Source organism: Labeo rohita, unplaced genomic scaffold (assembly GCF_022985175.1).
Source record: "Labeo rohita strain BAU-BD-2019 unplaced genomic scaffold, IGBB_LRoh.1.0 scaffold_102, whole genome shotgun sequence".
Lineage (NCBI taxonomy): Eukaryota > Metazoa > Chordata > Actinopteri > Cypriniformes > Cyprinidae > Labeo > Labeo rohita.
Genome location: NW_026127142.1, coordinates 356980 through 370767, shown reverse-complemented (window position 1 = coordinate 370767; position 13788 = coordinate 356980). Strand labels below are relative to the sequence as shown.

The 13788-nt window shown below is 37.2% G+C and overlaps 2 protein-coding genes across 3 annotated transcripts in view; one reads left to right on the top strand and one right to left on the bottom strand.

Moving 5' to 3' along the window:
- Positions 1-1064: 1064 nt before the first annotated feature.
- The window catches only part of rpl31 (ribosomal protein L31), a 55315-nt gene continuing 42591 nt past the window's right edge, over positions 1065-13788 (bottom strand). The window contains exons 1-5 of one of the 2 annotated variants that reach the window (XM_051100505.1): positions 3883-3940; positions 3197-3297; positions 2993-3118; positions 2792-2904; positions 1065-1135 (exon numbers count right to left, since the gene is read on the bottom strand). In XM_051100505.1, the coding sequence (XP_050956462.1) occupies positions 1104-1135; positions 2792-2904; positions 2993-3118; positions 3197-3297 (372 nt within the window). In that variant the 5' untranslated portion in view covers positions 3883-3940 and the 3' untranslated portion in view covers positions 1065-1103. Of the gene's footprint in view, positions 1136-2791; positions 2905-2992; positions 3119-3196; positions 3298-3882; positions 3941-13788 lie in introns of those variants that run through there. The other variant, XM_051100506.1, reaches the window with a different exon arrangement.
- cnot11 (CCR4-NOT transcription complex, subunit 11) lies at positions 4114-13553 on the top strand. The gene is made up of 8 exons (XM_051100504.1): positions 4114-4343; positions 6162-6519; positions 6605-6769; positions 7851-8003; positions 8089-8291; positions 10587-10789; positions 10907-11003; positions 13016-13553. Exons 2-8 carry the CDS (start codon positions 6201-6203, stop codon positions 13211-13213), a joined length of 1338 nt encoding a protein of 445 aa, XP_050956461.1. The 5' UTR covers positions 4114-4343; positions 6162-6200; the 3' UTR covers positions 13214-13553.

The window sequence follows — 13788 nt, the reverse complement described above, 5'->3', positions numbered from 1 at the left end:
TAAAGTGAATTTAAGCTTAAAACAAGAACAAATATCTGCCAGTGGAGTTAAAAAGTATTGTTATTCCTTTGAATTCACACAGCCAACTGGCAAATGCTTTAAGCAGAAACTCACATTTTGTGTTTTGTTTCTCTAGTAAATGTATCTTGATTTTAAAATGTTTTACAAAAACTGTTATCTTCGTTTTTAACCATTTTCAAAAATCATGTTTTTTATTGTGTTGTCTAGTTCATATCAGTCAAACTGCAGTTGGGTTATTTTAATATAAAGTAAAAAAAATAACTACATACAGCTAACAATAAAAACAACAAAAACGTGAGTTTTGAAAATAAAAAAAAGAGTTCTGTTTTTGCAAATAAACTTTAGATATTTGCGCTGGAAAACTGTAAAATACTGAGGAAGAAAATAATTTAAAATATGCAAAGTAAAGCGTGTTTGTTGACTATCTGTCTGTACTAGACACTGACACTTTCTGAACAAACTGATCCAGTTTCATCTCTTAACTACTAGTGTCGACAAACCTCCCGTTTTAGTTAGTACATGTGTTTGATATGTGGATGCGCCTCTCACATTTATAAAGTGCCTTAAAAACAATCAGCCATAGACTGATCCTCAGTCAGCTTTACTGTGCCACAGGAAACTTTGAACCATTGTGAAATCCAAAGGGACCACGTTTAATTCAAGTACATGAGTTCATCCAAATCAAGCGTCCGGTTTCCATTTCTGAAGGCAGTGATCAGATCGCCTCATGTTTTAAGTTATCGTGCCGTCCTGAGAAATCTATCGTCGAGCTGCGGTTATACCGTCAGACACTCTTAACGGATGATGGAGCATCGTGTAGCTTTAGATATTCATGGTTGGAGGAACCAATCAGATTGTGTGAAATACTCTACAATCACACCTCAGACCTTCCCGAATGAATCATCACAGCTTTAATTGATGTGATTTGCTGCGTCTGAAGTTTACATGTTCTGCATGTTGTACTGATGATTTTATTCTCTACAGTCTGATGTCAAAACTTACACAAACTCATCTGACAAGAAATAAATCATCCACAACAAACATCCTTTTATGTTTTTATTCCAACAAGCATGAAGAGAGACTTAATTTTCATCCACATTTACAGTCTGAAGACCTGCAAACACAAAAGAAAGCAAAGTTAGAAACAGTAGAGATGTTTTCAGATATGCACGATGATGTTCCCTTCAATAATGAGCTAAACTCACAGTACATGATCATTAAGATGAGGAACATTTACATGCATGTACAGGTGTGAGGATGAACACATGGAAGCCTGTTTCCACCACTAAATAAAAACTAAACATTTCAATTTTTTATCTTGCAATTCGGAATTTTTCCCCTCTGAACTGCAGAATATAAACTTGAAATTGCAAGAAGTTAGTTTAACTTTTTTCAATAAGATTCTCACAATTGTGAGTTTACATCTCACAGTTCAAACTTTTTCCTCTTGCAATTTCAATGTTATATCTTGCATTTCTGACTTTTCTCAGAATTGATATAAACTCAGTTTTGACTTTATAACATGCAATTGTTTATATCCCACAATTCTGACTTTGACACATTGAGTTTATATCCTAACATTTGAGAAAGAAAGTCAGAATTGACTTTCTCAGAACAGAGTTAAAATTGTGCAATTCTGAGTTTTTTCTTGCAAATGCAAGGTTTCATCTCACAGTTAATCTTGCATTTCTGACTTCTTTTCCCAGAATTGAGATATTAACTATTTGGACTTTAGAACTCACAACTGTGTTGATATCTTGCAGTTCTGAGGAAAAGAAAGGTTTGAATTGACTTTATTTCTCAAAATTATGGCTTTTTCCTCTCAGAAAAATGCAAGTTTAAACCTTGCAATTCTTACTTTTTTTTTCTCGTAATTCTGACTTTATAACATAAAACAGTGAGATTATATCACTACATTTGAGGAAAAAGTCAGAATTGACTATTTCTCAGAACTAAGAGTTAAAATCAGTTCAGAGTTTTTCTTCCAAGTGTAAGTTTGCAGCAGCCATTGACTTTCATTGGGTGGAGAAAATACTATGAAAGTCAACGGGGACCACAAACTGTTCAGAACTACTTGGGTTTTATTCAGCAGAAGAAACGAACTTGTGCGGCTTTGAAGCAACATGAGTGTTAGAAAATTGACAAAACTATCCCTTAATAACACGAAATTGTGTTTATAGCTCACAGCTGAACTGACTTTTATTTCTCAGAATTATGACTTTTTCCTCTCAGGAACTGACTTTTTTTTCTTTGTAACTGCAAGTTCATATTCCCCAGTTCTGAGTTTATAACATAAAATTGTTAGTTTATATCACTACATTTGAGATAAAAGTCAGAATGTACTTTCTCAGAACTAAGAGTTAACAATTCTGACCATTCCCTCAACTACAAGTTTGTCTTGCATTTCTGACTTCTTTTCTCAGAATTGAGATATCAACTCTATTTAGATTTTAGAATACGCAATTGCTGATATCTTGCAATTGAGCATCTCTCAAAAGTATGACTTTTTCTTCTCAGAACTTCATATCGTACAATTCAGACTTCATACCATGTTTAATATCCCAACATTTCAGAAAAATGTGAGTTTTTCTTGCAAATGCAAGTTTGCATCTCACAATTCTGACTTTATAACTTGCAATTTCAAGTTTCTAACACAATTCTAAGAAAAAGGTCAGAAATGTGAGACTAAAATGTCACAGGTAACTTTATTTTGTGATTAGAGGTGGAAACGGGTTTGCGTGCGAGTGGCGCTGAAGCGCTGGATCCTCACCTTTGTAGGTGGTGACGGGGACGTATGTGACGAGGGTGTACAGCTTGTTTGGGGAGTCTTCATCTTCGTTGCGTTTCCTGGACAGACGCACACGCATGCGGTACGGCACATTCCTGCACAACACACGGTTGAGCATCATCATCATCATCATCATCATATAACACCACGACAGAACTGATGAACCGACTGAACGCGTCTCACCTGACTCCTTTGGCCCACACGGCCTTGTTGAGGCGGGTGTCGATGCGGACGTCAGGCGTGCCCATCTCCTTCATGGCAAACTTACGGATCTCCTTCAGAGCGCGAGGAGCTCTCCTCTTGAACGAGCTGCAGGAAGACAGACGGGGGTTAATGCTTTCTGATGGAGATTACACATGAGGAGTCATTCGTTCAGGAGTCACTTACATGCCATGGATGCGCTTGTGGATGTTGATGGTGTACTCGCGGGTCACCACCTCATTGATGGCGGAGCGGCCCTTCTTCTTCTCGCCCTTCTTAGGTGCCATCTGAACACAAACACAACACAATCAGGAACTGCACAAGAACACAGAGCAGCTGCACCAGTTTACATGAACCAAAACAACCAGCTGCCTGTCTAACAACACCTTTCACTTCATTTCTCATTATAAAACTTCATAAAAAGTAATGCAGTGCTGACTGGATCAGACACACCTGTGTAACACTGTCTCTACATGAACTGCACTAACGTCAACACTAGTCATGTGAACTACACAGTGTGTAGCTCGATCAGCATCATTCATACTATTATGCTAAACTTTACTGACGCACTGTTACTTCACATCGCGTGTAAAACACCGTTTACCCTGGTAAAATCAGTGTAGAGCGCTAGTTTACTGCTTTACTAGAACTTCATCCGCCGTGTCGCGGATTCCTCAGATCTCTGTCAGAGACGAGCGCTTTAGCATCAAGTCTTTAATCGCTCAACATCGGCGTTTTAAACGCTCCAAAACGCATCGCAGTGACCGATAATGTGTTTTTACACTCAAATGTGACATTTCACTAAATTATTAGTGACTGATAACGCGGATGATGCTGGATTTATAAACCAGAAATGAGAGGAAGATACTCACTCTGTACGGTGAATGTGGGAAAGGAAGAGCGGTGGATTATGGGTCACATACAAGGCGGAATACACGTTTACATCCGGGTCATTCGACTATTTTGCGTTCTTCTTTCTCGTGTTTTTTCTTATTTTGTAGCGCATACGGGAGAGAATATTACGTTTGTGATTTAAAAAAAATAAACCGATTTATTTATGTGAAGTTTAGACGTTCGACTTGATTGATCGTCCGCATTGAACTACATCTCCCAGAATTCCGTTCGCCGCACAGGAAGCGCTCACGCACAGCGGCAACGGTTATGAGTGGAAGTGAAGAATTAGGTTCAAATAGTTAAACATAAAGAGTCAAATAATTGAGATATTAAGGCGTGTGTTCGTTTATGTAAACATTGTATCAGTGCTGGAGCGGCGGCGCGTCTGTTCTTACTGAATATTCATGAGCAGGCGGGAGGTTAAATGAGCTCCTCTCAGGTAAATGTTGTTGTTACTGTTTCAAAACAGACCGAGTTCACTGCATAGAGAGCGATCTGAGGCGTTTAAGATGTCAAAAATGTGGCTGTTATAATGTTGTTTATTAAATAATTTAGCTAACATATACTAGAGTAATCTTTCAGTGTAACTGTACAAACGTTCAGCTTCAGCTGCTGCTTCACGTGTTTTCGCTGTCAAATCTTCACTGATTTTTCTCAAGTAGTCAGGTTTTACTTGATTCTATATCAGTCATTTTGTAGAAAAATCAGTGAGTGTAAAATTCCGTTTTTGAGGAACGTTTATGTGTTTATCTCTCAATCATCATTAGACTGCATTGCATTATATGTTTGGATCATTATAATCTCATCATTATTGGAGATACAGAGTGAACACTGATATTTACATCATTTGATGTCAGCATCTGCTCTACTGTTATAAAGATCTCACTTATTTACATTACAAGCAGCAGATATGTATCATAAAAATATTCATATTTTTGCTCAGTTTGAGTCTCTGAATAAAACTGAGATGTTTTTTCCTTCGTATTCTCACTGTATGAGCCATAAATGTCTGATGGATCAGATATAATGATGATCTGTTAATATACAGTTGAGGTCAAAAGTTTACACGCACCTAGCAGAATCTGCAAAATGTTTTGTATTTGACCAAAATAAGAGGGGTCATACAAAATCCATGTTATTGTTAATTTAGTACTGACCTGAATATGATATTTCACATAAAATATGTTTACATATAGTCCACAAGAGAAAATAGTAGTTGAATAGTTGAATTTACAAAAATGACCCTGTTCAAAAGTTTACACACACTTGATTCTTAACACTGTGTTGTTCCTGAATGATCCACATCTGTGTTTTTGTTTAGTGATAGTTGTTCATGGGTCCCTTGTTTGTCCTGAACAGTTAAACTGCTGCTGTTCTTCAGAAAAATCATTTTTTTTGGTTTTTCAGCATTTTTGTGTATTTGAACCCTTTCCAACAATGACTGTATGATTTTGAGATCCATCTTTTCACACTGAGGACAACTGAGGGACTCATATGCAACTATTACAGAAGATTCAAACACTCACTGATGCTCCAGAAGGAAACACCATGCATTAAGAGCCGGGGGTGAAAACTTTTAAACAGAGTGAAGATGTGTACATTTTTCTTATTTTGCCTAAATATCGTATTTGTTTTATTTAGTACTGCCCTTTAGAAGCTACAGAAGATACTTGCATGTTTCCCAGAAAACAAAGTAAGTTCAGTCTACCCTGATATTCACATTCAAAAAGTTTTCACCCCCCGGCTCTTAATGCGTTTTTTTTTCCTTCTGGAGCATCAGTGAGTGTTTGAATCTTCTGTAATAGTTGCATATGAGTCCCTCAGTTGTCCTCAGTGTGAAAAGATGGATCTCAAAATCATACAGTCATTGTTGGAAAGAGTTCAAATACACAAAAATGCTGGAAAACCAAAGTATGTATTTTTCTGAAGAACAGCAGCAGTTTAACTGTTCAGGACAAAAGAGGGACTCATGAACAACTATCACTAAACAAACAAACACAGCTGTGGATCATTCAGGAACAACACAGTGTTGAGAATCAAGTGTATGTAAACTTTTGAACGGGGTCATTTTTATAAATTCAACTATATTGTGGACTATATGTAAACGTTTTGAATGTAAAACATCTGATTCAGGTCAGAACTAAATAAAAAATAACATGCATTTTGTATGATCCCTCTTATTTTGATAAAATCATTAACATTTTGCAGATTCTGCAAGGTGTATGTAAACTTTTGACCTTGTTGTGTGTGTCTGTAGTTCTCGTGTTGATCCGGTGGCTCGTCTGACAGAAGCATCATGACTCTGGCTCCTAAAGAGCTGTCCAATCTGTTGGGCATCATGTCTGAGGACGCCTGCAGCAACAGTTTCGAGCAGCTGTCCACCGCCTTCCACCACTGCTTCGGTAAAGCCGAGCACTTCCGCGTGGGTTCGGTTCTGGTGATGTTGCTGCAGCAGCCCGACCTCCTGCCCAGCGCTCCTCAGCGGCTCACCGCGCTCTACCTGCTGTGGGAGATGTACCGCACCGAGCCGCTGGCCGCTAACCCCTTCGCCGCGGTGTTTGCGCATCTGTTGAATCCGTCGACCGCGGGAGAGGAGCAGGAGAAGCCGCTTTCAGGTACAGTGGGTTTGTCTTGCATCATCACTGAAGCACTTGGATGAGTTTCTAATGTGGCTTTAATGTTTGTAATGCTTGTGTCCAGGTTTTCTTCCTCCCATCACACTGCCAGAGAAGTTCTTTCTGTCTCAGCTGATGCTCGCTCCACCGCGAGAGCTCTTCAAGAAGACGCCGAGACAAGTGTCCTGCATGGACGTGAGCTCCACACCGCAGACCATAGACATCAGCGGACTGCAGCTGGCACTCGCCGGTACAAACAACACAGTTAACTAAAGCTGTGTTTACACTGCAGTGATTAATGCACAGATCGGATTTGTTTGTTTTGCCTGTTTACATTCATTTACACTACTGCTCAAAATGTTTGTTTGTTTTTTTTTTTCTGAAAAAGTCTCTTCTGCTCACCAAGGCTGCATTTATTTGATCAAAAATGCAGTTAAAATTGTGAAATATTATTAGAATTTCAAACAGCTGTTTTCTATGTGAATATCTGTTCAACTGTAATTTATTTTTGTGATCAAAGTTGAATTTTCAGCATCATTACTCGTCTTCAGTGTCACGTGATCCTTCAGAAATCATTCTAATATACTGATTTGCTGCTCAACAAACATTTCTGATTATTAGAAATGTTGAAAACACAATATTTTTGTGGAAACTGATGCACTACCATTTAAAAGTTAGTAAATAAGATTTAAAAAAATAAATGAATACTTTTATTCAGCAAGGACACATTAAATTGATGAAGAAACATAATAATACAAAATATTTTCATTTCAAATAAATACTGTTCTTTCATAAAAATATTAAGCTGCAAAAACATGATGATTGAAGTTTTTAATAATTGAGCACTAGTAATAACTGCAAATCAGCATATTAGAATGATTGTGATGTGACACTGAAGACTGGAGTAATGATGCTGAAAATTCAGCTGCGCATCACAGAAATTAATTACAGTTTAACACATATTCACACAGAAAACAGCTGCTTTAAATTCTAAAAATATTTCACAATTTTTACTGTATTTTTAAACAAATAAATTTGATCTTGAGTCTAAATGAGCAAAAACATTGAAATATCTTAATTCCACCAGTAGTGTAAAACACAACCTACATGTGATGTCTGCATTTAGTCTCACTAAAAAGTACCACCATTCCTTGTTTGGAAAATGTTTGTTAAAAAAAAAGCATGCGCAGATGCTCACGTCAGATATGTGATTATATGTGAAAATCCAATCTTGTGCTTTTTTCTTTCCAAACAAGTGTTTTGGGTGTGATATAATGATCAGCGATCATCAAAACCATGAGTTTCACTGATGGTTTGTGTCTTTCGTTCAGAGCGTCAGTCGGAGCTGCCCACTCAGAGTAAGGCCAGTTTTCCCAGCCTGCTTAGCGACCCCGATCCAGACTCCTCCAACTCAGGCTTCGACAGCTCCGTGGCCAATCAGATCACAGAGTCGCTGGTGACCGGCCCGCGGCCTCCTCTGGAGAGTGAGTGAGACGCCGCTCGTGTTTCTGATGTGTTTTGACTCGTGTGAGGCTGCTGTTAAACAGGTCTGTTCATCCCGTCTGTCAGGCCACTTTCGTCCCGAGTTCATCCGGCCCGCTCCGCCGCTGCTGGTGTGTGAGGACGAGCTGTCGTGGCTCAACCCGTGTGAGCCGGATCATCGCATTCAGTGGGATCGATCCATGTGTGTGCGCAACGGCACGGGAGTGGAGATCAAGCGCATCATGGCCAAAGCCTTCAAGAGTCCTTTATCAGCCGCGCAGCAGACGCAGGTCAGACACACGACACCGTCACATTATTTTGGTGACAATTAAGCAGATTTGCACCCACAATTTCTTTACTGTAATGTGAAAAAATATTGGGCAGCACAACTGCTTTCAACATTAATAATAATCAGAAATGTTTCTTAAGCACCAGGTTCATACAAGGTGATTAAGGTACTTGAAGTAAATGTAAGACCTGGAAAACCATTCAAAATAGCAGCATTCTTGAGAAGCATGAGATGACTGGATGATTTCAGCTGATTCCTATTGAACTGCAGCTCAAACTATTTCAAATACAGTGAATGAAGCTACAAACTCCATCATAATGCACAATGTTTCCATCTAACATGTATTTTGAGCTGCAGCTCGTCATATTAATGGAGTGTTTCACTAGTTAGCAGTAAACCGGTTACCACACCTCAATATGGAGCAGATTTGTGTTGGATGTTATATTTGGAATGGAAATATGGGTATTTTATTTGTAAACATTGTACTTTTTTTTTGCTTATTTCATACGTCATAAAACTAGGGAGCTAAGCCAGTAGTAGTACTGACAGTGTCGTGTAAACATGACTGAAGAAGCAAAAAGAGGAACAGATAAACTGAATCAATTAAGTGAGTCATTTACGCTGGAGCCGCTCTGATTGATTCAAACTCGTGACTTCAATCATTCGGTTTAAGTGATTCGCTACCAAAAAAACTGATCAAATTACAAAAAAAACATCGATTTTTGACTTCGTTTTGTAATAATTTTAAAAAAGCATGTATAGTGATACTGAGATTTTATAGTGAAACTGAGCTTTTCGAAACTCCGAATCAGTTCGCAAAATGATTCACTGTTTCAAAGCGCTCCAGTCGGATCACTTACAGTAAAACATTTGATTCAGTTCGGAACTTCGAGCGCATTTCGCGAATCATTTGATTCAGTTCGGGACTTCGAGTGCATTTCGCGAATCATTTGATTCAGTTCGGGACTCGTACCAGGTTCGCGAATCATTTGATTCAGCTCGGGACTTCGAGCGCATTTTGCGAATCATTTGATTCGGTTCGGAATTTCGAGCGCATTTTGCGAATCATTTGATTCAGGTCGGGACTTCGAGCGCATTTCGCGAATCATTTGATTTAGTTCGGGACTTGTACCAGGTTCGCGAATCATTTGATTCAGTTCGGGACTTCGAGCGCATTTCGCGAATCATTTGATTCGGTTCGGGACTTCGAGCGCATTTTGCGAATCATTTGATTCAGTTCGGGACTTGTACCAGGTTCGCGAATCATTTTATTCAGTTCGGAACTTCGAGTGCATTTCGCGAATCATTTGATTCAGTTCGGGACTTCGAGTGCATTTCGCGAATCATTTGATTCAGTTCGGGACTTGTACCAGGTTCGCGAATCATTTTATTCAGTTCGGGACTTCGAGCGCATTTCGCGAATCATTTTATTCAGTTCGGGACTTGTACCAGGTTCGCGAATCATTTTATTCAGTTCGGTTCGGAACTTCGAGCGCATTTTGCGAATCATTTGATTCGGTTCGGAACTTCGAGCGCATTTCGCGAATCATTTGATTCAGGTCGGGACTTCGAGCGCATATTGCGAATCATTTGATTCGGTTCGGAACTTCGAGCGCATTTCGCGAATCATTTGATTCGGTTCGGGACTTCGAGCGCATTTTGCAAATCATTTGATTTAGATCGGGACTTGTACCAGATTCATTTGATTCAGTTCACGACTTCATACCGAATTTAGAATTTAGAATTTCGGAGCGGGTTCACAAACAATGAAACAGTTAATCAAACTATTAAATATTTGTTGGCTGTCGTTATGTCCCCACCAGTGCCAAAATCAAACCTACACCCATGTTTTTAATGTGTACAAATGTATTTTATATTAAATTTTATTTATCTATTTATTGTAGAAGTTGAAAGACAATACATTGAGTCCTTTTAAATAAAAAGTAGTGTTTCTGAAGGATCATGTGACACTGAAGACTGGAGTAATGATGCTGAAAATTCAGCTGCACATCACAGAAATCAATTACAGTTTAACACATGTTCACATAGAAAACAGCTGTTTTACATTCTAATAATATTTCACTATTTTTACTGTACTTCTAATCAAATAAATGCAGCCTATATGCCTAAACAAATGCGAAAACATTAAAAATCATACCTGCATCTAACTTTTGAGTGGTAGTGTACATTTTGCTTGTTTATTCCAAATGATATTCAGTTAAAATTCATAAATCCTTCACAGCTGCTCAAATTGTCTTGAGGTGAAATGTGACTTGACGTTTCTGTCTCATATCAGCTGCTTGGTGAACTGGAGAAGGACCCAAAGCTGGTTTACCATATCGGTCTGACACCAGCCAAACTACCGGACCTGGTTGAGAACAACCCTCTGGTGGCCATCGAGATGCTTCTGAAGCTGATGTCGTCCAGTCAGATCACCGAGTATTTCTCTGTCCTGGTCAACATGGACATGTCGCTGCACTCCATGGAGGTGGTCAACAGGTACGGCGTGTCTCTCTCGTCCTCTCATCTGGTTTCTGTCGGTGCAGATGAAGCGTTAAACTGCACAGGATGTGAATCTCGTGGCCTGAGCTCTGAAGTGTGTTCATTTGTCTGTAGATTAACGACAGCAGTGGATCTTCCTCCTGAGTTCATCCATCTCTACATCTCCAACTGCATCTCCACGTGTGAGCAGATCAAAGACAAGTACATGCAGGTAAACGCACACCTCACACGGACCATAATGCAACATTATTACAGGTCACACAGTGACGGGACTGATGAAAACAGATTCGTGCATTCAGCAGACTTGATCTTCAGGAAATCATTATTAATGAACAGGGTTTCTATGTGGTATGGAATTTGATTTTAGTCATTTCTAGGTCTGGATTGGTATGGAAAAAAGAAAACGGTGTGGAAATATATTTGTTTCCAGACTATTGCCCTTATTTTTCTAACAAAGTTGAGGATTTCTAAAAAATAAATGTCATGACTGAATGAATTCAGTGCACAAAGCATGTCTGCTGATTTGCAAAAAAGGCCTAATATAGGTAATCTGATGATTCAGAATTCAAAAATAGAAAAAAAAAAGATTTTTCAGATTATATGCATGTATCGACTTTAATGCACTTAGCCAAAAAAAAAAAAACCCTGTAAAATGTCATCATTTAACTTGCATTAAATTCCATTAGGACTGTTTTTATATCAATGAATCTGTTGACTAATTTATCAATTAATCAATTAATATAATTCCCCACAAAAAAAGGTCAACAATTTTACTGAAGAACATTTTATTAAACTTGCAACTTCGCCATTCAGTATTGTACCATAAAAAAAAAAGTATATATGTAAGCAAGCCACTGACAAAATGTAAATCTAAAAGAGTAAAAATGTAAACAAACCTATTAAAAAAAATTAAATAAAAGAAAATAGTAACAAATGTCAGTATATCCATATGTTCTGTGCTTCTGTTCATTACAGCTGTAAGTGCAACTACAAAGGAAAAAATGACAACATATCTACATTTTCTGGTCCACTCATAATAAAATTATAATCAAAATATTATTTTTTAGGAGGATTACGTACCCGATATATTATTTGCCAGAATTTATTTAGGGAAAATGAAAAAAAAATATATATATACATACATATACAAATATACATATATATACACTACCGTTCAAAAGTTTGGGGTCAGTAAGACTTGTAATAGTCTTTAAAGAAGTCTCTTATGCTCATCAAGGCTGCATTTATTTGATAAAAAAAAAAAAGACAGTAATATTGCAAAATGTTTTTACAATATAAAATAATGTTTTTTATTTTAACATACTTTAAAATAGAATTTTTTCCTGTGATGAAAAGCTGAATTTTTATCAGCTGTTACTCCAGTCTTAAGTGTCACATGATCCTTCAGAAATCATTCTAATATGCAGATTTATTATTAGAATTATCAATGTTGGATAATATCAACAGTTGTGCTGCCAAATATTTTTTGGAACCTGTTTTTTTTTTTTTTTTTTTTTTTTTTCAGGATTCTTTCATGAATAACAAGTTTAAAAAATACAGTGTTTATTCAAAATATAAATATTTTATAACAATGTAAATTATTTATTATTAACTTTTAATAAACTTTTAATTATTAACTTAATACATCCTTGGTGAATAAAAGTATTAATTTCTTAAAAAAAAAAAAAAAGAAAAGAAACAATAAAAATGTACTGACCCCAATATATATATATATTAAAAAACAATTAGTTGAAAATGCTTTTGATTATTAAAATTTAACGGAACCATTAAAATGGAATCCAGAAAAGTAATGAAAAACACGGAATTTGGTAAAAATAAAATTGTAAAACTCAGTTAATTAGACAGGCTTTTTGATTAGTAAAAAATAATTTAAACCATTAAAACAGTATAGAAAAATTAAATTTGGAAATAAAACGGATTTCGTAGGGCTCTATAATTTTAAATTTTTTTTTTTTGTGGTAATAAAAATAGATGTAAGTAAACAGTAGCCTTTAAAATTACTTAAAATACATATATAATTGCAATGAGGCAATAATAATTAGTTCAAATAAAGTATCAAAAGCAAGAAATCACATGGTTTTATTGAACAAAGCTGTTAAAATACATAATGTATTATAAACAGTAGAGCTAATGTACATTATGCATTACAGCCTAGTGTGTTATTATGTGATGGATTGTGATTGTCTCTTGTGTCTCCTGAAGAACCGTCTGGTGCGTCTGGTGTGCGTCTTCCTCCAGTCCCTCATCAGGAATAAAATCATTAACGTTCAGGATCTGTTCATCGAGGTCCAGGCCTTCTGCATCGAGTTCAGTCGAATCCGTGAGGCCGCCGGTCTCTTCCGCCTCCTCAAGACGCTGGATAACGGAGAGGCGCCGGCCGAGGGAAAGACGGCCAAATGATCCGGTGCTGACGGACAGAAAGAGTGCATGAACTCAAGGACTAAAGCTGAGTCTCTCCTCTATCAAAGCACATGGGTTTAGCCTTTCAGATCACAGAAGACGCCAGACTCAACGGTGTACGAACTTCATCTGCTTTCTGTTTCTACATGTACAACATATTCCACAATTGTGACCTTGTTTTGATCCCAAATGTGTTTTTTGTTCATTAAAGTGATTGTTACTTACAAATTCGCTGTCTGTAAACTGAGCATGCATTGCACTGAACAAATTAAATTTTATTTATCTTTTCACACACATTAGTCAACATGAACTGACAATAAATAAAAACCTCAGTTCATTACAGATTTAGGTTGAGTTTGTTTATCAGATTTGTAGAAATGTCATTCCATCAGTGTCTCACCAATGGATGTGAATGGGTGCCGTCAGAGTCCAAACAGCTGATAAAAAAAGCACAGTAATCCACAAGTAATCCACACCACTCCAGTCCATCAGTTCACATCTTGAGAAGACAAAAGATGAAACAAATCCAACATTAAAATGTTTTTAACTCAAATACATTGAGTCCATAATAATCC

What these genes read in the sequence shown, in the direction of transcription:
- cnot11 (XM_051100504.1), top strand. Translation starts at nt 6,201, where the DNA reads ATGACTCTGGCTCCTAAAGAGCTGTCCAATCTGTTGGGCATCATGTCT. An exon ending in GCAGGAGAAGCCGCTTTCAG is followed by an intron (nt 6,520 to 6,604) that starts GTACAGTGGGTT and finishes GCTTGTGTCCAG; the next exon opens with GTTTTCTTCCTCCCATCACA. An exon ending in ACTGCAGCTGGCACTCGCCG is followed by an intron (nt 6,770 to 7,850) that starts GTACAAACAACA and finishes TCTTTCGTTCAG; the next exon opens with AGCGTCAGTCGGAGCTGCCC.